The sequence below is a fragment of the Erinaceus europaeus genome, chromosome 10, assembly GCF_950295315.1.
Source record: "Erinaceus europaeus chromosome 10, mEriEur2.1, whole genome shotgun sequence".
In the NCBI taxonomy this organism is placed as follows: Eukaryota; Metazoa; Chordata; class Mammalia; order Eulipotyphla; family Erinaceidae; genus Erinaceus; species Erinaceus europaeus.
In genome coordinates this window covers 124056144-124078424 of record NC_080171.1, presented here as the reverse complement: position 1 = coordinate 124078424, position 22281 = coordinate 124056144, and the positions used below count along the sequence as shown (strand labels likewise).

General features: G+C 49.0%; 1 protein-coding gene across 12 annotated transcripts in view; it reads right to left on the bottom strand.

The window, feature by feature from the left end:
- The window catches only part of ENOSF1 (enolase superfamily member 1), a 31058-nt gene extending 9267 nt beyond the window's left edge, over nt 1-21791 (bottom strand). For 3 of the 12 annotated variants that reach the window (XM_060200772.1, XM_060200775.1, XM_060200778.1), the window contains exons 1-10: nt 21665-21791; nt 12605-12713; nt 7662-7777; nt 6219-6365; nt 5694-5720; nt 3340-3412; nt 3215-3253; nt 2554-2636; nt 2111-2145; nt 633-720 (exon numbers count right to left, since the gene is read on the bottom strand). In XM_060200772.1, coding sequence (XP_060056755.1) covers nt 633-720; nt 2111-2145; nt 2554-2636; nt 3215-3253; nt 3340-3412; nt 5694-5720; nt 6219-6365; nt 7662-7777; nt 12605-12713; nt 21665-21748 — 801 coding nt within the window. In that variant the 5' untranslated portion in view covers nt 21749-21791. Of the gene's footprint in view, nt 1-632; nt 721-2110; nt 2146-2553; nt 2637-3214; nt 3254-3339; nt 3440-5693; nt 5721-6218; nt 6366-7661; nt 7778-12604; nt 12714-21664 lie in introns of all 12 variants that reach the window. The other 9 variants (XM_007519879.3, XM_060200777.1, XM_060200773.1 and 6 more) reach the window with 8 other exon arrangements.
- Nucleotides 21792-22281: the final 490 nt, after the last annotated feature.

Below are 22281 nucleotides of genomic sequence, written 5' to 3'. Positions count from 1 at the left end.
ACAGTCCCCTCGGGGAGGGAGGCTACAAGAACCAGAGAACTCTGCAGAATCAATTGCTGTAAATTATTCAGATGAGGATGACTTCAGAAGACTAATGTGGAATACAGTCTGGGACTTCTGACCCAGGCTGAGGACTCAAACTGCTTTAACTTATGAAACATGCCCCCAAAGTTCAGAAACACAATAAAACAAAGTTTTATTGTGACGTCTTTGCATGACAATAATTACACATAATAAAAGTGTTTATGAAATGACACTCAGGAAAGACCTCGTCTCCTCACCTTTGTCTCAGCCTGAGATCGGCACTCAGGTCAAGTGGACTAGACCTTACCAGGGGGGACCTGCTGCTCAGGAGTCTCCAGACTCTGCCCAGACTCTGCCGCAGTGAAGCAAAGCAATCCCTAGCTGCGTGCGATCTCTCATGACTCACACAGAATGGAAAATTGAGAACGTCAGCCCCTTCGTTTTAATGAGCGTTTGCTTCCTACAAGAGCCCCGAACTGTATTTCTTCTGCCACTAAGTGTTGGAATCCCCAGTGTTAATTAAGCCTGGCTTGGAAGTGGTGTCTCAGCTTTGAACAGAGGCTCCCTGCCAATCGGCTGACTTGACAGTGGAAGAGGCGGCTACTTACCAGAGTCTTCTCAGGCCCGATCATGTCCCTGATAAGGCCGCACCTGCGCACGTCATCCTGCATGTCAGCGCCGACTTTCACTTTAAACCTGCAAAGGAATTGTGGTTTGGCTGTTGGATTTCTCTTGACTTAGGGGAAGAATGAAGAGAGAGAAGGAAAAAGAGAAAGAAAGAAAGAAAGGTGGCAAGGAAGAAATGAAGAAGAAATGGGAAGAAAGGAAGGAAGGAAGGAAGGAAGGGGGGTTGGGCAGTAGCACACTAGGCTAAGCACACACTGCAAGGGCTGGCGCAGGGATCCCGGTTTGAGGCCCCGGCCCCCCACCTGCAGGGGAGTTGCTTCACAGGCGGTGAAGCAGGTCTGCAGGTGTCTGTCTTTCTCTCCCCCTCTCTGTCTTCCCCTCCTCTCTCCATGTCTCTCTGTCCTATCCAACAACAATAACTACAACAATAAGACAACAAGGGCAACAAAGGGGAATAAATAAATAAATTTAAAAAAAAAAAAGAAAGAAGGGCAGGAGGAAAGAAAGGGAGATCTGAATTTTCTGTAGAAGTTACTATTTCTATAAATAATCTATAGATTATATTTTCTAGTAACTGCTATTTCCTAATCAATCTCTAGACAAGTTACTTGAAAAGTAACACTGTCTTAGGTTAAGCTCACACAGTGCTAAGTGCAAGATCCCGCTCTAGAATCTGGGTTCGAGCCCCCTGCTCCCCACCTGTAAGGGGGACGCTTCACAGACGGCGAGGCAGGTCCTTTTCCCCCTCTACCTCTCCCACTCCTTTCAGTTTCTGTCTGGCCTGTCCAATGAAGTGGGAAAAAATGCCTTGAGGAGCAGTGGATTTGTAGTGCCGGCACTGGCCCTCGTGGTAACCCTGGAGGAAGAAGTAAATAAATAAATCGTTTTGTGAACTGTACTGGTGCTCTTGACTGGCGGTCTCCAAGGTCTCCTGGGTCCTGGCTTGGAGCCACAGGCCCTCTGTAGGGAAGCATGCTCTACAATGAGTCTCCTTTCTGTGCACCAGACACCTTCTGAGTGAGTCCTAGAGTCCTGCACGCCCTTGGATCCTGGATCCTCAGAGCCTCTTTTTTTTTTTTAATATTTTCCTCCCATGATCCCATCTTCTTTTCTTATTAAAATTTTTAAATATTTATTTATTCCTTTGTGTTGCCCTAGTTTTATTATTGTAGTTATTATTATTGTTGTTGATGCCACTGTTGTTGGATAGGACAGAGAGAAATGGAGAGAGGAGGGGAAGACAGAGAGGGGGAGAGAAAGACAGACACCTGCAGACCTGCTTCACCACCTGTGAAGTGACTCCTCTGCAGGTGGGGAGCCGGGGACTTGAACCGGGATCCTACCGCAGGTCCCAGCGCTTTGCGCCACCTGCACTTAACCTGCTGCGCTACCTTTCGCCTGACTCCCCTCAGAGCCTCTTGCACTACCAACAGGGAAAGGCCAGTCATCCAGAAATTACCTGGTCCAGCCGCCCTTCAGAGCCTCTGTGCAGAGCTGTGGGGAAGGGAGCACAGTTGTGAGCACACACCACAAAGCCCCCCTGACCCACTGGGCATCTCTGACATCCATGTCTGTCCTGTCCCCCTGACCCACTGGGCATCTCCGACATCCATGTCTGTCCTGCCCCCCTGACCCACTGGGCATCTCCGACATCCATGTCTGTCCTGCCCCCCTGACCCACTGGGCATCTCTGACATCCATGTCTGTCCTGCCCCCCTGACCCACTGGGCATCTCCGACATCCATGTCTGTCCTGCCCTCCTGACCCACTGGGCATCTCCGACACCCATGTCTGTCCTTTACAAACACTCTGATTGCCTTATGAGCCAGAAAATAAAAACTATGCCTTTATTTTTATCTTTACTTATTGGATAGAGACAGACAGACATTGAGACCTGCCCACCTGCTTCAGCCTGTCATCCGAGTACCCCAGCCAGGCACACGACGTGGTGTAGGCAGGGTAGCCCTGTGTCAGCATTTGCGCCTCTGTGGAGACAACACTTGTCTGTGCACTGTCCGAGAAGCCTCAACACTGTGACTGTCTACAGCTGAGCCACCCCCACGGGAAGCCAGCTGCTCTTCTGGCCCCAGCGTCACACTCCCCCAGCCCCCGAGCCCAGCCCCGTGGCGTGGCCTGCGGATCCTGAGGATGTCACCCTGCAGACTGGGGATATCCGTTCCCACTGCCTCCCTGGCCAAGGACCTTCCTGTACCCTTAGCACAGTCCTGTGCAGAGGTGAAGGCTGTGAAGTAGGAAACCACACCCACCAAGCTTTGATTCCGTGACGGCCTTGAGCTGGGGTGGCACATCGGGCAGACACCTACCGTGGGGAGGTGAGAGACTGCACCCTGTGCAGACACCTGTACGGTGGACCCCCAGGCCCCCAGTAAAGCGTCGGACACCAGTCACACCCAGCGGCTTCCTCGTCCTCACTCAGCTCAGGGGACCTGGCTGCCTGCCACACGTGGGGCACATGGGAGCACGGCGGACGTTCCGGAGGCCAGGGACGCTCCAAAGTGACAAGGGCAGCAAAAACCATGGAGAAAATTTCCCTACGACCTACCTCTCTCTTTTTTGCCAGCTTGATTTTTCTGCAGTATTTCTGGAAAAGACAGAAGGTGTGTCACTCATTCAGACAACAAGCACGTCAGCAGGCTCCAGGCTCCACGTCACCTGAGCACCACTCACCACAGGCTTCCTCCTCAGTCAGGACGTCGCTGATGTACCTGAAGTCTATGCAGGATGACAGTGTCCTGGGGTCCTGCCAACACAGGAGGGTGCAGAAGGCCTCAGTCAGCGCTCACTCGTGGGTCATGTTTCCTTTTTAGTTTTTTATTAGTGACTTAATCACGATCGACAAGATAGTAAGATAACAGGATACAATTCCATACAGTTCCTACCACCAGAGTTCCGTGTCCCATCCTTCCAGATGGATAAAGAACAGGACAGCAGGGCCCGGTGGTGGTGCACTGGGTTAAACGCACATGATACTAAACTCAAGGACCAGCACAAGGATCCCGGTTCGAGCCCCCAGCTCCCCACCTGCAGGGGGGGTCACTTCACAGGCGGTGAGGCAGGTCTGCAGGTGTCTGTCTTTCTCTCCCCCTCTCTTTTTTTCTCTTCCCTTCCTCTCTCGATTTCTGTCTTATCTATTTTAAAAAATGGGAAAATGGCCTCCAGGAGTAGAGCAGTATAGCCACTGAACACCATCTATTGCCCTGGAGGAGGAAGGAAAAAGAACAGGGAAGTTTCTAACTCTGTTTACACTCACGCAGAGGCACTGTCTTTCCTGGGAAAGAGCCACTGGAGGTTGTGTGAGATTGTGTGGTTCTCTCATTCTCAGCAGAGTCCCTCGGAGAGTCACTGCCCCCTCCAGACACGTCCTCGGGCCTCATGCGCTGACCCCTGGGACTCCCCATTCTAACTGGAGCTGCCATGAGGCAGGCTCTCAACTAGTCAGGTGAACAGAGGAGTTCAGTGTTACTCCGTATCCTGGCTCTATACTTCAGGGCTGAAGGGGAGAGGCTGGTCTTGGGGGCAAGCCGGTGTCCGCTTGGTCAGCAGCAAGCCCCTGGGCTAGTTCCTCTCCTGTCAAATACGGTGAGGCACGTTGGCAACAGGGGCAGTGTGGACTGACGGTGAGTGTGCCCTCTGCGACACTGCTGGCCTTGCTAGCCCCACCGCCCCCAGCACACAGGGAGGCCCACACGCTAGTCTCACCCCAGCCGAGACCTCTCCCCGACCCCAGTCTAACGATAGTGGAAACATAACTGGTCACTCCATCCCCACTGAAGCTTTGCTTGAACATAGTATTCCACTGTCACTGCTGAACACTTATGAACCTTTTTATTTACTTATTTATTATTGAATAGAGACAGAGAGAAGTTGAGAGGGGGAGGTTGAGAGGAAGAGAGAGAGACACCTGCAGCCCTGCTTCACCACTCATGAAGCTTTCCCCTGCAGGTGGGGCCAGGGGCTGGAACGCAGGTGCACCGTCACCTGGACCCCTCGCTGTTGAACACCTTAAAAGCTTTTTCAAGGGAGTCAGGCTGTAGCGCAGCGGGTTAAGCACATGTGGCGCAAAGCACAATGACCCACATAAGGATCCTGGTTCGAGCCCTGGCTCCCCACCTGCAGGGGAGTCGCTTCATAGGCGGTGAAGCAGGTCTGCAGGTGTCTAACTTTCTCTCCCCTCTCTGTCTTCCCCTCCTCTCTCCATTTCTCTCTGTCCTATCCAACAATGACAACATCAATAACAACAACAATAATAACGACAACAGTAAAACAAGGGCAACAAAAGGGAATAAAATATTAAAAATAAATAAATAAAAGCTTTTTCAATACTGAAATAGTTTCTTTTAAGAGAACTTCCATGAAAACATGTAAACAAACGGACAAAATAATATCCTGATAACAGCGTCTTACTCTTCAGAGTTTGTGAAACACTGCTTCCCCTTAGGTCTTTAAACCAATTCTGCAAGGTTTCTAGAAAAATGACAATAATTTTTTTTTTCATAGGAGAAATAAAAACAGGCTCAGGGGTCAGGTGGTGTTGGATCTTGTAGAGCACACATGTCACAAGGGCCGTGCAAGGGCCTGGATTCAGCCCCTGGCTCCCACCTGCAGGGGACAGCTTCGTAAGTGTCAAAAGGTGCTTACTGCAGGCCTGTCCCTCCTCTCTCCCTCTCTCTCCCTCTCCCTCCCCCACTTCCTTCTCATTCTCTGTCTCTCTACAAAGGAAAGGAGAGGTTCAGAGCAAGTGTGCCCTGTGTAGAAGCCCTGAGGACAAAGAGGACCTAGGCGCTGTACTCCCATCAGGTGACAACTCTGGCCACAATTACCCTCACGCTCAGTGCCACTAAAGGACAAGCACATTTCACCAGCTTGGTTTTTTGGTTTTTGTTTTCCTTCTTCGTCATTTGGCTTTATCATCAGTGCAGTGATTCACAGACAGTCCTGAATATATCTAGTGACTGATTATCACAAGGCAAGGAATCCATGAAACTGATTTCATTTACACTAATATTTAAAAATTGACTTACCATGTCAACAAGTAACTTCCACAGAGGCTTGAAGAAAAGAAAAGACACGAGTTTGTAAATCATGTATAATGTAGACATTTGTTCCTGTCAGTAGATGCAGGAACAGGAAACTTTGGCAATAAGAAAGACACCTAGCCTGATGGCGGAGGAGGACCCGGGGGGTGAGGGTGTTGTGCAGCTACTGTCTTTTACTGTCAACTGTGAGCCATTAATCCCCCAATAAAGGGGAAAATAAAAGAAATGCTATGAAATAACAAACAAACACAAAGACACCTGCAGTCGGCTTGTTTCAAGGCCGTCTCCTAGCCCTCATTCCCATGCTCTTCTTTATCTGCCCTTCAGTCCCACCGGTTCCTGACTGCTGCCAACATTGCTGCGGGGAGAAGGTCACAGTTCTGTGTGTCTCCTTTCAGGAGCTGCTGTGTGTTTGTCTCTGGTCTTTAGAAGGCCGGCCCTCTATGAGAACATACTGATTTCCTTGCCGCGGGTCTCCCTGCGACACGCAGAGGCTCCCAGGAGAGTTACCTTTCCCTCTTGCTTGGCCCACAGGTCCCACACGGCATTGAGAATCGCTGCCGTAGCCAGATGCACAACGCCTTTCTCAGGACCAATCTGGTTAGGAAGCAAGATACATGAGAACGATGTCTGGGCTTCTAGGCAAGAACTGTGTTTCTAGAATTAAGAGACACCAATGGTAACCCTGTTAAAGACCAAGATTTTAAAAAATTAACATGATTTGATAGGACAGAGAGGACCTGAGAAGGGGAGGGGACAGAGAGATACCTGCAGCACTGGCTCATCACTCGTGAAGCTCCCCCTGCAGGTGGGGACTGGGGGCCTTGAGCCGGGTCCTTGCACAAGGTGCAAGTGCTCTCAGCTACACCACTGCCCAGGCCCAAAGACTAAGGCGTTTTGTTTAATTATTTTCCAATATACAGAAGAGTTGTATGACAGTATTACCCAAAACTTAGGTATATTTCCTCTCCCTCTCTCCACAGATGTAACATTTATGTACAAATATATACAAATAAAACATTAAATATATACATATAAATAATATTTGTCCATTTGCACCAATCATGACTAATATCATGTCCCTCCAGTCCTGAACGCTTCAGTGTCACTTCTAAAAACAAAGCTATTTTCTTGCATAACAGGAATCCATCCAAGAAACACACCATTGTTGACAGGATACTAGTAAGTGAACGGTGACCTACAGTCAAATGCCATGACCTATTCAGACAACGTGCTTTATTTAAATTTCCATGCTGCATGCAGCTGTCAAGTCTCTTTTTTTCTGGGTCATTTTTTCTTGTTTGCTGTTTTCTTGGTGTTTTTTGTTTGTTTTGCCACCAGACTTTCTAGTGTTTTGTGCCTGTCTGAATTCACTGCTTCTAGTGCACCCTTCCCCCTTATTTTTTAGATAGAACTAGAGATCCGGATAAAAAGAAGCAGAGGGAGGGAGTTGGGCTGTAGAGCAGAGGGTTAAGCACAGGTGGCGCAAAGCACAAGGACTGGCATAAGGATCCCGGTTTGAGCCCCGGCTCCCCACCTGCAGGAGAGTCACTTCACAGGTGGTGAAGCAGGTCTGCAGGTGTCTGTCTTTCTCTCTTCCTCTCTGTCTTCCCCTTCTCTCTCCATTTCTCTCTGTCCTATCCAACAACGACAACAACAGTAATAACTACAACAATAAAACAACAAGGGCAACAAAGGGAATAAATAAATTAAATAAATAAATAAATAAAGACAAAAAATATGTTTATTTAAAAAAAAAAGAAGCAGAGGGAAAGGGAGAGGAGGAGGGAGAATCATGGGTGCTTATGTTATTTAATGAGTCATATGTAATCATCAATAAAATGTTTCATCTTAAAATTGTAAGCCTGTCTCCACTTTCATATTCACTGCAACCAAAGACATCTTGGGCCTTAGTAACATTATCTATGGGGCATTTGACAACAGAACACTCACCCATCTGAGCTGGCTGTCACTTGTAAGCTGCCTGTAGAAGCCCCGGAAATCACCAACAATGTCCCCGAGGTCCTTGTTGAGCACATGGGGGGCGAGAGCGTTCACAGCACAGACCACTGTTAAATAAGCATTTCACTCCTGTCCGTGTTCTGGTGTGAAGTCCAGTGTTCACAGCACAGACCACTGTTAAATAAGCATTTCACAGGACCTGGGTGATAGTGCAGTAGTTAAGCGCACGTGGCCCAAAGCGCAAGGACCGGCGTAAGGATCCCGGTTCCAGCCCCCGGCTCCCCACTTGCAGGGGAGTCGCTTCACAGGCGGTGAAGCAGGTCTGCAGGTGTCTGTCTTTCTTTCCCCCTCTCTGTCTTCCCCTCCTCTCTCCATTTCTCTCTGTCCTATCCAATGACAACAATAACAATAACAACTACAACAAGCCCAACAACAAGGGCAACAAAATGGGAAAAATGGCCTCCAGGAGCAGTGGATTCGTAGTGCAGGCACCAAGCCCCAGTGATAACCCTGGAAGCAATAAATTGAAGAGGTAGATAAGAACAGCCGTTAACCCGAAACCAACTGTTCCTTGTTCTGCGTAAATATTTCCACCTGTACCCACCTTGTGATAACTATAAAAAGGTGGGATGAGAAATGATCAGGGTCACAGACTCTCCCCTTGCATGGAAGAATGTCAGCGGCAAGCTTAAGCTTGCTAATAAAGGCTCTTGCTATTGCATGTGACTCTGGTCTTCTTTGTATGAGATTGGGACTCGAACCTCTGGGCATAACATAAATAAAGCATTTCACTCTTGTTCATGTTCTGGTGTGAAGTCCAGCAATGAAGACATGAAAATACCACAAACTAATGAAAACACTGGCATTTTTTTTTAAGTGTATACCTTTAAAACATGTCTTTCCAGTGTACCTTTTCCCTTTATTTTTTAGATAGAGGTAGAGATAGGGAAATATGTCTTTATATATCTAAATAAGGGAAAAGGGTACACTGGAAACTGTTTTAAAAGCATACAGTTTTAAAAAATGTCTGCCTATGTCTCCTGTGGTTATCAGAACCGACATGTCATGAGTAGACCAGATGGACCCATAGACTGAACTTAATCTTTGAGTAAAGCAAATGCCTTTTGAGCTGCTACTAGTTGGTAAAAAAGAATCATAGATCTGAGAGTTTAGCCGCAGTGCTCCTGAATCACTCTCCTCACTTATTCAGCGAAGTGTCTGAACAGATGCGACACTTAGCCTTGACGACTTACATTAATTTATTTCGACATATACGGGAATTATACTGACTCATATTGCTCTGACAGAGTAAGGAGTTTCTCCAGGCATCCCAGGGTAGATAAGAAAGTTCTGGTGTTGGGAGTGTGGATCCACCCGTTAACGCCCATGTCCAGTGGGGAAGCAATTACAGAAGCCAGACCTTCCACCTTCTGCATCCCACAATGACCCTGGGTCCATACTCCCAGAGGGATAAAGAATAGGAAAGCTGGGGGGGGGGTAGATAGCATAATGGTTATGCAAACAGACTCTCAAGCCTGAGGCTCCATCAAGTCCCATTTTCAATCTCCTGCACCACCAGAAGCCAGAGCAGAGCAGTGCTCTAGTTAAAAAAAAAAAAAAAAATCCATGAAGGATGATAAATGACATAGTGGGGGTTGTATTGTTAAATGGGAAACTGGGGAATGTTATGCATGTACAAACTATTGTATTTACTGTTGAATGTGAAACATTAATTCCCCAATAAAGAAATAAATTTAAAAAAAAAGAGTAGGAAGCTATCAGGGGAGGGGATGTGATACGGAGATCTGATGGTGGGAATTGTGTGGAGTTGAACCCCTCTTATCCTACAGTTTTGTCAGTGTTTCTCTTTTCTTAAAGTTTAAAAAAAAAAGAAGAAAAAGAAAGTTCTGGTGTATATACACAACAGAGTGCTACTCAGTTGTTTAAAATAATGAAGTCATCTCCTTTGCCTCATCTTGGGTGAAATTTGAAGACATCATGTTAAGTAAAATAAATCAAAAAGAGAAGAGCAATACTAAATTATCTCACTTTTATATGTGGAACTTAAGTTATGACAGAGAGAGAAAATACAAAGTAAAACTTGGACTGGGTGTGGTGTATTGCACCAAAGCAGAGGACTCTGGGGAAGGAGGGAGTGTGGGGGTAGACAGCATAGTGGTTATGGAGAGACTCTCCAAAGTCCCAAAAAGTCTCCAAAGTCCCAGGCTCAGGCCCCCACACCACCCTAGGCCAAAGCTGAAAAGACGAAAAAGGAAAAAGGGGAAGGAGAGGGAGGAACCCTGAGTCCTGCTTCCTGTAGCTTAGGGAGATGAGTGCTCCCACCCATGTTTCTGTGACTGCACTGAGCCATTATCCCCCATAACAGTGATGAGATTTTGACTTACAGAGTGAAAAAAAGAAAAGAGGGCCGGGAGGAGGCGTATCCAGCTGAGAGCACGTTACAGTGTGCGAGGACCCAGGTTGATGTGTGTCTACAATTACTGACATAGCTTTGACAGATGCCTATCATGGCGAGGTGAGAAATCGTACCCATGTGTTGAAAACTGTACTGTAAGCCTCCCCGAATAATAATAAAAAGAGCCACCCACTTCAGATTTGCATATCTGACTGAACGGACAGAAAATGCATCTGGGAAAACTGGCTCGTGAAGGCAGCTTTCTGTTGACAAAGCGGGCGCTGTGTCCTGTGAGGACATGTGCTCAGCACCCAACCTGGGCTCCCACCCCCCACTGCACAAGTCGGCGAGACCCGTAGGTGGTCATGGGTATCTCAGCCAAATGCTGGCAGGAAGCTTTCAAATACCAGCTTTCATATTTCCCTTTCCTATTAAAAATGGACCGTGGAACCAGACAGTGGTAAGAGTACCACACACAAACCCTGGGCCCCACCTGCAGCGGGGGGCTAAATGAGCTGCAGATGTCTGTCTCTCCCCCCAGTTTCTGTCTGTCTCTACCAGAGAGAGATGTGGCCACTGAGAGCAGGGGATTCTTAGCGGAGACATCGAGCCCCAGCCAGAACCCTCGTGGCAAAGAAACAAAAAGTCTACTCTGTGCAGAACAAAACAATGACCTTCCCTCTGTGACAGACACACAGCAAGCATCCCCTTCATAATGACAAAGAATGTTAATTATTTGCTCTTCTTTATCATGAAAGAATGACTAGATTATAATAGTTGATAAACCGGTTGGGGTAGATAGCTTAATGGTTATGCAAAGATTCTCATGCCTGAGGCTTCAAAGTCCCAGGTTCAATCTCCTGCACCACCATAAACCAGAGCTGAACTCTGGTAAAAAAAGAAAGAAAAAAAGTTGATAGGCTGCAGAAGAACCTTTATGAGCTAATGGGCCATGCTATCTTTCATGTGAGAAGCTAATGGGCCATGCTATCTTTCATGTGAGATGCGTCACACAGCAAGAGAAGCTGCAGTGAGTCACCTGAAATATGGAGCAAGGCTCACGTTTCAAAAGGCATCTACTAAGTGGCAGCTAACCACTTTACCACAAAGAACCATTCTGAAGTCACAAAGGGGTGGAAATGGAATTGGAACCGCTAGGTGTGCAGCTCTGGACTTGAAAGCATGAGGTGAAGAGTTCAACTCCCCACACTGCATGTGCCAGAGTGATGCTCTAAGACTCTGCCCCACGCACCCCTCTCTATAAGATCAGAAGGAAAGAAAATGGATCCACTGGGAGTGGTGGAGTTAGTGAGCATGGAGCTGCCAGAGTGCCAGTGAATTTTAAAGATGTGGTCCGGGAGGTGGCGCAGTGGATAAAGCACTGGACCCTCAAGCAGGCGGTCCTGAGTTCAATCACCGGCAGCACAGGGACCAGAGTGATATCTGGTTCTTCTCACTCTATCTTTCTCATGAATGAATTCTCTCCTATCTTTCTCATGAATGAATGAATGAATAAATAAATAAATAAATAAATACTCAATAAATTCTTAAAACTGAACTAAAATAAAATTTAAAGATAAAATTTCTTTAAAATTTTTCCTGTATGTGGGCTGAGCAACTGTCAGGGTCTCATCTTCTCTCTCTCAAAAATAAAGGGACTTGAGGCGTCTGCTGAGTAATCAACCCTTCGCTTCTGAGTCAGGGATGACTGCGCTGTCCTACACAACCATCTCTCCCCAGGGGACAGTGGAGAGAGAGCTGGGCGGCCTGGGCGGCCTCTTCGGCCATGAAACATAGGAACCTGAAACCACTTGGCGTGGAGTATTTTTTATCTTTTTTTTTTTTTAAAACAAATTTTTATATTTATTTATTTTCCCTTTTGTTGCCCTTGTTTTTCATTATTATTGTAGTTATTATTGTTGTTATTGATGTCATCATTGTTGGATAGGACAGAGAGAAATGGAGAGAGGAGGGGAAGGCAGAGAGGGGGAGAGAAAGACAGACACCTGCAGACCTGCTTCACCGCCTGGGAAGCGACTCCCCTGCAGGTGGGGAGCCGGGGGCTCGAACCGGGATTCTTCACCAGTCCTTGCACTTTGCACCACATGCGCTTAACCCGCTGCGCTACCGCCCGACTCCCACGAGGAGTCTTTTCAAAGGCCAGTGGCATCACTGTGCTTGTCATCGCCGGCCTCGCTTGGTGAGCCCACACCTGCCCACCTGCCGGATTTCCCTCTGTCACTTGCCGATTCAGGTTCTCACAGCTCTACAAGGAGCCGGACATCCGAGCATCATCCCACACACCACCGACAGCGGTGAGGAGAGAGGCTGATCCAGCCACTTTTAATCTCTGTCAAGGAAATACACAGCAACTCACACACACACACAGGCATACGCGCGCACACGCACGCACGCACACGCATGCACGATAAGCATAAACACAGAGGAGGATAAGGTTGGAACTTGGATAGGGATGAAATGGAAGCCCAGTGGGGCTTTCAGAGGACGCTCAGCTCACCGACTTCAGTGCCTTTCCCCAGAGTGAAGGTGATTCCGTATCCTTTGAGCCCGTCTTCTGCGTCGGTCTCCAGTGTGACGTAGGCAGTGGAGTAGTCAGGGTCTGTGTGCTGCGGGAAATGCCCACACCCAGACAGTGGGATGGGAGAACACAGAGGGGAGCGGCACCCTGCATACAGGCCCCTCATGTGCCTTTGGCCAGTGCTGGGCCACAGACAGGTATCCGGCCAGCATTCCCAAGAGTCCCCAGGCTATGTCCACAGGGTTGGACCCTTGACACTCCCACCAGCAATGCAGGAGAGCCGCCCCCCCCAACATGGGTGTGTCTGTCTTTTCTAGTGTGTGACATGTTCACAAGTACCAAGTGGTACACCGTTGTTTTATATCTGCTTTCCTCATCATCAGTGACCTTGACACGATCATCAGTGACCTTGACATGCTCATCTGTCTTCACTGCAGCACGAACTGTAACAGCCCAAAGGCCCAGTGGCAGATGAGTGGCTAAGAGAGTTGTGGTATATGTACAGGGTGGACTACCATGTACTTGGTAAAATGATGAAGTCGGGAGTCGGGCGGTGGCGCAGTGGGTTAAGCGCAGGTGGCACAAACCGCAAGGACTGGCAGAAGGATCCCGGTTCGAGCCCCTGGCTCCCCACCTGCAGTGGAGTCGCTTCACAGGTGGTGAAGCAGGTCTGCAGGTGTCTGTCTTTCTCTCCCCCTCTCTGTCTTCCCCCTCCTCTCTCCATTTCTCTCTGTCCTATCCAACAACGACATCAATAACCACAATAATAAGAACTACAACAATAAAACAACGGCAACAAAAGGGGAAAAAAAGATGAAGTCATCTCCTGCCCCACATCTTGGACAGAATTTAAAAGTATCATGTTGAGTGAGATAAGCCAGAAAGAAAAGGATGAATACCGGGGCAGGGATGCACAGCACAGTGGTTCTGCAAACAGACTCTCATTCCTGAGGCTCCAAAGTCCCAGGTTCAATCCCCCACACCACCATCAGCCAGAGCTGAGCAGGGCTCTGGTTAAAAAAAGAAAAGGGTGAATGGCCAGTGATCTCACTCTTACGTGGAACTTAAGAGGCAAGGATGGGACGGGACAACAGGTGAAACTTGGACTGGATGTGGGGCACTGTACCAAGCAGAGGGCTCTGGGGAGGAGGAGAGAGTGGACCGGAATGACGGGGTGTTGGGGTCCTGGTGTGGGGTGGTGGGAAGGACAGAAGCTGGGGGAGAGAGTCTGCAGACGCCCGCAGGAGGAGATGAGAGGTCGCACGTGTGTCAGCAACTGCACTGTGAGCCTCCCTCTCGCCCTCTCTCTCCTTATCTCCCTCTCTCTCCTTCTCTCTCTCTCTCTCTCCCTCTCCTCTCCTCTCCCTCTCTCCTTCTCTCTCTCTCCCTCTCTCCTTCTCTCCCTCTCCTCTCCCTCTCTCCTTCTCTCTTTCCTTATCTCCCTCTCTCCCTCTCCTTCTCTCTCTCTCCTTCTCTCTCTCCCTCGCTCTCTCCTCTCTCTCTCCCTCTCTCCCCTTCTCTGTCTCTCCTTCTCTCTCTCCTCTCTCTCCCTCTCTCCTTCTCTCTCTCCTCTCTCTCTCCCTCTCTCTCTTCTCTCTCCCCCCTCTCTCTCCTTCTCTCTCCCCCTCTCTTCTTCTCTCCCCCTCTCTCCTCTCTCTCTCCTCTCTCTCTCTTCTTCTCTCTCCCCCCTCTCTTTCTCTCTCCTTCTCTCTCTCCCCCTCTCTCTCTCCCTCCCACCCCCTTTCCCTCTCCCTCTCCCTCTCAATTTGTTTTATTTACCAGAGCCCTGACTTACGGTGGTGGTGCGGGGCATTGAACATGGGACTTTGGAGCCTCAGGCATGAGAGTGTCTTTGCATAAACATTATGGTACCTACCCCCGCCCTTAAGCCATTACCTCTCCAGTAAAAAGGGGGTAAAAAAGATAATACTATGCAATCGGGACTGTGCATCTGTGAATAATCACCTCCCAGCTGATGAAGCCCTTCATGTACCCACCTCCTCCAAACAAAACAAAGCTCCAAGGACTCTGAGTGGACAAAAGGAACAGGCTCCTAAGTGACTCAAGTTATTGTTTAAATAGTTAATTCATTTACTTATTACTGGATAGAGATGTAAATTGAGAGGAAGGGGGAGACAGAGAGGGAGAGAGACAGGGAGACACCTGCAGCCCCAGCTTCACCACTCCTGAAGCCTTCCCCTGCAGTTGAACCTGGGGGACTTGAACCTGGGTCCCTGTGCACTGCAGTGTGTGCGCTCAGCCAGGTGCGCCCCCGCCTGGCCCCTCGAGTCGTACGTACACTTTTAAGGAGGCTTGCACCATCGTGTCGCCTCTGACGTAGCTCAGTTCTCAGCCCAGGGGTTCTACTCACAGGTACCCAGTCTCCAGCACAAACAGCTAACAGACACAAACCAAGACTCAGCACCCATCACAGGAAGCTGGACCCGCCTCACTGAAGTGCAGAGACAAAGCGCAGGATCAGAGGTCACAGCCTCCCTGGATGCAGCACACCAAGCCCGCTGGCAACAACTCACGGAAAGTCTGAACTTCACCCACTCAAGTAGGAAGGCCTGGAAGCTTCTTCATAGTCTGGGTGCCGGTAGCCAACCCTCTCCCGTCTCCCATCCTCCCATATCTCCAAACTCAGTGGCCGGTCACCTAACTCAAGTTGGACGTGCTAAGATAGACCCAGTCTGGAAAAGAGAAATTTCCCATGAGTGGTCATCCCACTTCCGTTTATCTTGTCCATCTCCAAAACTCTCTCCCTTTACACTGTCTGAACTGGAAGACGCTTTGAAGAGGGTTAAACCGGGAACAGCTGCTGGCTATGATAACATCACCCCAGAACTCATTCTTAACCTGGGCCCCGCGGCAAAGAAGTGGCTCACTACATTCCTGTCCCACATCTTGGAATCCGAATCTATGCCCAAAGTTTGGCGTCATGCGAAGATTATAGCGGTTTTGAAACCAAAGAAAGACCCAACACTGGCCGCCAGCTATAGACCAATTTCTCTCCTCTCCGTGTGTTACAAACTCCTTGAGAGGCTGCTTCTGTCACGTATTTCTCATCTTACAGAGAAATTCCTATCACCCGCCCAGGCTGGTTTCCGCCTAGGAAGATCTACCTGCGAACAAGTCCTGGCCCTCTCAACTTACATTGAAAATGGATTCCAGAAGAATTTAAAGACGGGTGCTGTCTTTGTTGATCTCACAGCAGCCTATGACACAGTCTGGCACCGTGGTCTCCTAGTCAAGATCTCAAGATGCCTGCCTCCATGGGTGGCCAACACTATATCGTTTCTTCTCCAAAACAGAAGATTCCAGGTGCATCTGGGTGACAAGTCTAGCAGATGGAGACTTGTCTCAAGTGGCCTCCCCCAGGGCTCTGTTCTGGCTCCTACGCTATTTAACATTTACATCAATGACCTCCCAGAAACTTCTTCAAGGAAGTTCATCTACGCCGATGACATCTGCTGTGCAACTCAGGCATCCAAGTTTGACATCCTCGAGGAAACACTCACGAAAGACATGTCTCTGATATCCGACTACTGTAAAAAATGGCGACTGATCCCTAGCATTGCAAAAACAGTATCATCTGTTTTCCATCTACACCATGCCTCGGCCTCGCGTGAGCTTAATGTGCAGCTTGGCGATACGAGAATCCGGCATGAAGCCCAGCCAGTCTATCTTGGCGTCACTCTCGATCGCACTCTGTCATTTCACGAACATCTCATAAAAACTGCAGCAAAGGTGGGCGCGAGGAATCACATCATTGCAAGACTGGCCAGCTCCTCATGGGGCGCGAACGCTTCCACACTACGATCATCATCTCTGGCATTATGCTATTCCACTGCAGAATACTGTGCCCAGTATGGTTCCGTAGCCCCCATGTCCACTTGGTCGATTCCAAATTATATTCCTCCATGAGGATCATTTCTGGAACCATCCGTTCCACCCCGGTTCCATGGCTGCCAGTTCTTAGCAACATCACCCCGCCAGATATTCGTCGGGATGCGGCATCATCTAAGTTCATTTCCCACGTCTACGCTCGACCGGACCTGCCAATATACGCGGAGATCTTCGCCCACCCTGTCCAACGCTTGACGTCTCGTCACCCAATCTGGTCCCCTACGCCTACACTGAACTTCTCTGTTCCATACTCTTGGAAACAGAGTTGGCAGTGAGCTGAGGTCAAGAACAAACACCTCATCACAGACCCCTGCGAGCGTCAACCCGGCTTTGACCTAGCACGTTATGATCGGGCCCTCCTCAATCGCTATGGAACAGGCCATGGCCGGTGCGCCGCTATGTTCCATCGCTGGGGAGCCAGAGACGACCCCAACTGCCCCTGCGGCTCCAGACAGACTATGACCCACATAGTCAACGACTGCCACCTCTCCAGATTCAAAGGAGGTCTCGAAACTTGACATCAGGCTCAACCTGACGCTGTCAACTGGCTACGGAAGGAGGGCAAACGCTAGAAGAAGAGGTCACAGCAGTCAGCACATCAATACAAATCAGCCTGCTTTTTGTTTTGTTCTTTCCAGTTAATATTTTAAGACTTCTTATTGTATGTAGACCGGGAACGAACCAATAACTTCCTGTGTGCTCTATATCTGCCCACCAGGCAGCCCTCTAGGTGAGCTCCTGTATGTCTATACACCACCACCAGGCAGCCCTCCCAGAATTGTTTGTTATATGTGAACATATTAGACTGTCTGAAATCATGAGCCATTTCTGCATAGAAAAACACATCTTGGGAGCGAGGCGGTAGCACAGCATGTTAAGCCAATGTGGCGTGAAGTGCAAGGACTGGCATAAAGATCCTGGTTTGAGCCCCCGGCTCCCCACCTGCAGGGGAGTTGCTTCACAGGCAGTGAAGCAGGTCTGCAGGTGTCTGTCTCTCTCTCCCCCTCTCTGTCTTCCCTCCTCTCTCCATTTCTCTCTGTCCTATCCAACAACGACGACATCATTAACAACAACAATAAAAAAGAACAAAGGCAACAAGAGGGAAAATAAATAAACACATATTTTTTGAAAAGAAAAACACATCTTGCCTTTTCCGACACCCCAGTAGTAACTGCACCTCACACAGTTATACGGCAAGAGAGAGAGGATCCGAACTCCCCCACCCATCCGTTTTCTTTCAGTGTATGGTGCTCACTGCCTCACTGCCTCACTTTACACAGGAACTCAAACACAGGAAGATGTGTCTCTACTCACCGCCCTATTTTCCAGCCATCAAAGCAAACTTTAGTATCAGCTGTGTGCTTGCTGTCGTGAAGCTCAGCATTACTTGTGTGCGGGCTGCAGACTGATAACCAAATCTGCCTCCAGACATTTCTCAGGAGGTGGGAAGAACAAGGCAACACAAGACCAGGGGGAGACAGCGGGGAGCTTGTAGTTACAGCTGTGGGCCCACGTGTGGGCCGCTGAAAACGCCACCATCTCAGACAGCTGGGGAGCCCCACCCACCCGCTCAGCCTCTCGGCTGCCCTGGGCCCCTGGCCGCTTCCAGGTCTGGGCTCTTACAGACCATGCTGCTGTGAACATGGGTGTCGACAGGCCTCTTTGGACGGGTGAGATGAACCGAAAAGAGAAGGGCGGACGCTGGGTGTTCTCACTTAGAGACAGAACTTAAGAAACAAGGACAGAGGAGGAAAGCACAGGGTGCAGGCGGTGGTGCTCCTGGTTGAAACACAAGTTACGGCACACAAGGACCCGGGTTCGACCCCCCTCCACGTCCCCACCTGCAGGGGGGAAAGTTTCATGAGTGGTGAAGCAGGGCTGCAGGTGTCTCTTCCTCTCTATTCTCCTCCTCCCCTCTCCATTTCTGACTATCGCTATCCAATAATTAAATAGCTAATAATAGAAAAAAATCATAGTATAACTTGAACTGGGTTTAGTGTATTGCACCAAAGCAAAGGGCTCTGGGAAAGAAGGGGCAGGCAGGTGTGTGAAGGAGGGGGAGGGGTTCCTGGTGCATGGTGGCAGAAAAGGGCCTCAGCTGGGGGTGAGGTTCTACAGAAATCCCTCATGGTGAGATGGGAGGTTTCACTCATGTGTACAGCTGTGCTGTAAACCATTAACCCCTCTCCAATAAATGATAAAAGGAAAATAGTGTCACAAAAGTTCAAGGTACTTTGAGTAAAGAAGCAACAGAAGAAAAAAAAGAAGCAACAGGGCTGGGGTCTGGGCGGTGGTGCACCCGGTCAAGCTCACACAGTATGAAGCCTCAGGACTGGAGCAAGGATCCTGGTTCGAGCCCCTGGCTCCCCACCTGCAGCGGGGTTGGTTCACAATTATAAAAACATAGGCAAATACAGACAGATAGTTGTGGGAATAATAGTTGACCCCTATCTGCAGCCTTAGGAGAACTGCTGTAGCTTCCAGTGGAGGGACTGGGATCCAGAACTCTGGTGGTGGGAATGGTGCGGAGTTGTACCTCTGTAATCATGGAATCTTGTAAATCAATATTAAATCGCTGATGTGTAAATAAAAAACAAAGTAAGGGAAAGTTGAAGTCTCAGTCTGACTCCCTTGCTTTGAAGTTCTCTCCTAAGTGTGTCTAATTATAGCCGATACTTACTCGTGATCTTCACTCGGCAGGCGTTTACAGAGTCTCATTTACAGGTAGGAAGCAGATATTGCACACGCTTTGTGATGAAAAGGTCACAGACTGGGAGACTGTGCAGCCTCCCCACAGAGGGGCAAAGGTGGCCGCACTGCATCATGGACCTGAACTTTGGATGAGTCCAAACGTCTACTTGGAAACCCACAAAGGATTGCCAACCAGGTTTTTTTTTTTTTTTAAGTCACTTATAACATTATATAAGAAAAATACACAGGAATGTTTAAAAACAAAACTTAGTCTCATAATAAGGGTATGGCTGTCAGTGCAACAACTCTGTTAATATAATTTCACAAGAGGCCTATTTGCATAAAATGCGTCTGATACATAAAGACCACAAGTAGTGTAATGATACCAGTCTGTACTCCAACCAACTCAACAAGCAAAACATTATCTTATGAACAGAGTTCTGGGAGCCGGGCTGTAGCGCAGCGGGTTAAGCGCACATGGCGCAAAGTGCAAGGACTGGCATAAGGATCCTAGTTCAAGCCCCCGGCTCCCCACCTGCAGGGGAGTCACTTCACAGGCGGTGAAGCAGGTCTGCAGGTGTCTGTCTTTCTCTCCCCCTCTCTGTCTTCCCCTCCTCTCTCCATTTCTCTCTGTCCTATCCAACAACGATGACAACAATAATAACTACAACAATAAAACAAAAAGGGAATAAATAAATAAATAGATAAATAAATTAAAAAAAAAAAAGACTTAAGTTCTCTGGAGCCCACTCCCCCCGCTCCATACGGGTTAACTATTGTGCTACCAAGTGGTCCTCATCCTTCTGAGCACGTGCAGTGCAGACGCGTGTGACTTTGCTTTTCCAGGGTGGTCACCTCCCTGGACTGAGGCCGTGAGGGCCCAGCAGTGGACAGGACTGGAGGGGCTACTCACAGAACTCAGCTGCGTGGGGCCAGTGCACTGCACGCAGGGAGGCTGTGGTGTCCCTGCCGTGCTCAGTGAGGAAAGATGCCCTTCAGTATTCGGGTCACAGAGTGTGTGACTGTGTTACTACATTCTCAAACACTGCTATCAGTTCGTTTTGTGTGTGTTTGTTTTTGTTTTGTATTTTTGGTCATTGCTGGTGCGTTAGTGCTCCTGGCTGAATAACTTCAGGAAGAGAGAGAGAGAGGAAATGAGGAAGGCGCCAAGGCTTTCTCCATTCCGGTGTGGGCCTGTCACTCACCTGGGTGAGTTACTTCCAGCCCTGCACAAGTCTCCAGAGCAGGGTGTGGAGTCTATTCTGCCATGGGTCATTTGCTGGTGTGTGTGTGTGTGTGTGTGTGTGACTAGAGCTTTACTGATATCACCAGACCAACTTTTTCACGGAGACAGAGGCAGAGAGACAGAGACCTCCTTCAGTAAGGTGGGGGCTGGGCTTAGACCTGAGCAGATGCACTACCCAGTGAGCTATCTTGCTGGCCCTGGATATTTATAACATCATGGGTCATGCATAATTATCAGCTTAAAAATTAGTGGGTAATGTAGCTGTGGATAAAAAGATCCAGCTGCCAGGACCAAGTGGCGGCCGAGCCAGACCCAGTAATCCTGCAGGCCAGAGCCTCCCCACGGCTCCTGTAGAGAGAGTCCTGTCACCGTGTGGCCAGGCCGTTCAGAGTGCTCCTGGCACATGAAGCAGAGTTAGCAGAACTTGCTTGCTCTGGTTGCATGAGTGCTTCAGTTCACAGACTGGACTAAGTGTTTCTGTTCTTCTAGTCACACAGCCAGTTGTGGGTGGAGGAGGCAGGGCAAACACAGCCCTGGATTCCGGGTTTCCTCATTTCTTAAAAGCATTTTATTATATGTATTTTACATATTGGATAGAGCTTTACAGAGAGAAATCGAGGGGGAGGGGAGATAGAGAGGGAGAGAGACAGACACTTGCAGACCTGCTTCACTGAAGTTTCCCCCCTGCCTAGCCCGTTCCCTCCCCGGGATCCCATTAAATTCTCACAAGAAGCCAGGGCTGTACTGGTGAGCACCCAACAAAATAACTTTGCTGTTGGGCTGGGGAAACAGCATAATAGTTCTGCAGAAGATTGTCCTGCCTGAGGCTCTGAGGCCCCAGGTTCAATCCCCGGTACCACCAGCAGCCCAAGTTGAGAAGAGCTGCAAGTCTGTCATTTGCCTCTATTTATCTCTCATTAAAATTAAATGAAGTCATTTTTAAACATAGTAAATATTGTTACTGCTTAGTATGCATTCCCTAGCATCAGCAAAATAGGCAGCTCAAAACCAGAAAACATGGAGTCCAGCAAAGAGAAACGAGGGGAGGGCACTTTTCTCCTCTCTCCAGCTGCCACTGCAGAGACCCCCTCTGCTGCCACTGCAGAGACCCGCAGCCTGGGGCTGCCTGGGCCTGGGGCTGCCTGGGCCTGGGTTTGCTGGGCCTGGGGCTGCCTGGGCCTGCGGGGGCTTACCATGGCGTCCGAGCCGTGGGCGCCCAGGGACGTGGGGAAGCGCACATCGCAGGCGGTGAGCCGGGTCACCCTGCCGCGCGCCATGGCACCTGCCTGCTGGGCTCCCGGCTGCAGAGGGCGGAGTCCCGCCGGGTGGGACGGGCTTGCACACAGTCCTGGGCGCCCAGCCTCTTCTCTGCTCGCTGTCTTAATGCTTTCAACCTCCAACTTTCAGAGACCACCCTGATTCCATCCTACCTTCCCTGGGCAGATGACCTCACCAACATGTTAAGATATCTGAAATTAAGGAAAAATAAGTCCTATGAGGAATACTTAGAAGGAGAGAAAGCATTTAATAGTGGAATAAAACTACATATTAGAGTCTTAAAAATAAGAAAACCTAAGAAACAAAGAAATGAAATCATGGGACATATACTCAGTGGGGCACTTCTTGGCGGTTAAAAATAAGATATGTTGTATCCTTTGGGACAAAATGAATGAAGTGAGCAGTGACTGTGCTTAGTGACATAAGGAGCTGATGGACAGCTGATGGTTTCACTCAGATGTGGAATACAGAGAATCGAAACTCATGGACTGGAAAAACATGTAAGTATGTGGCCAGCCCATCCCTATGATCC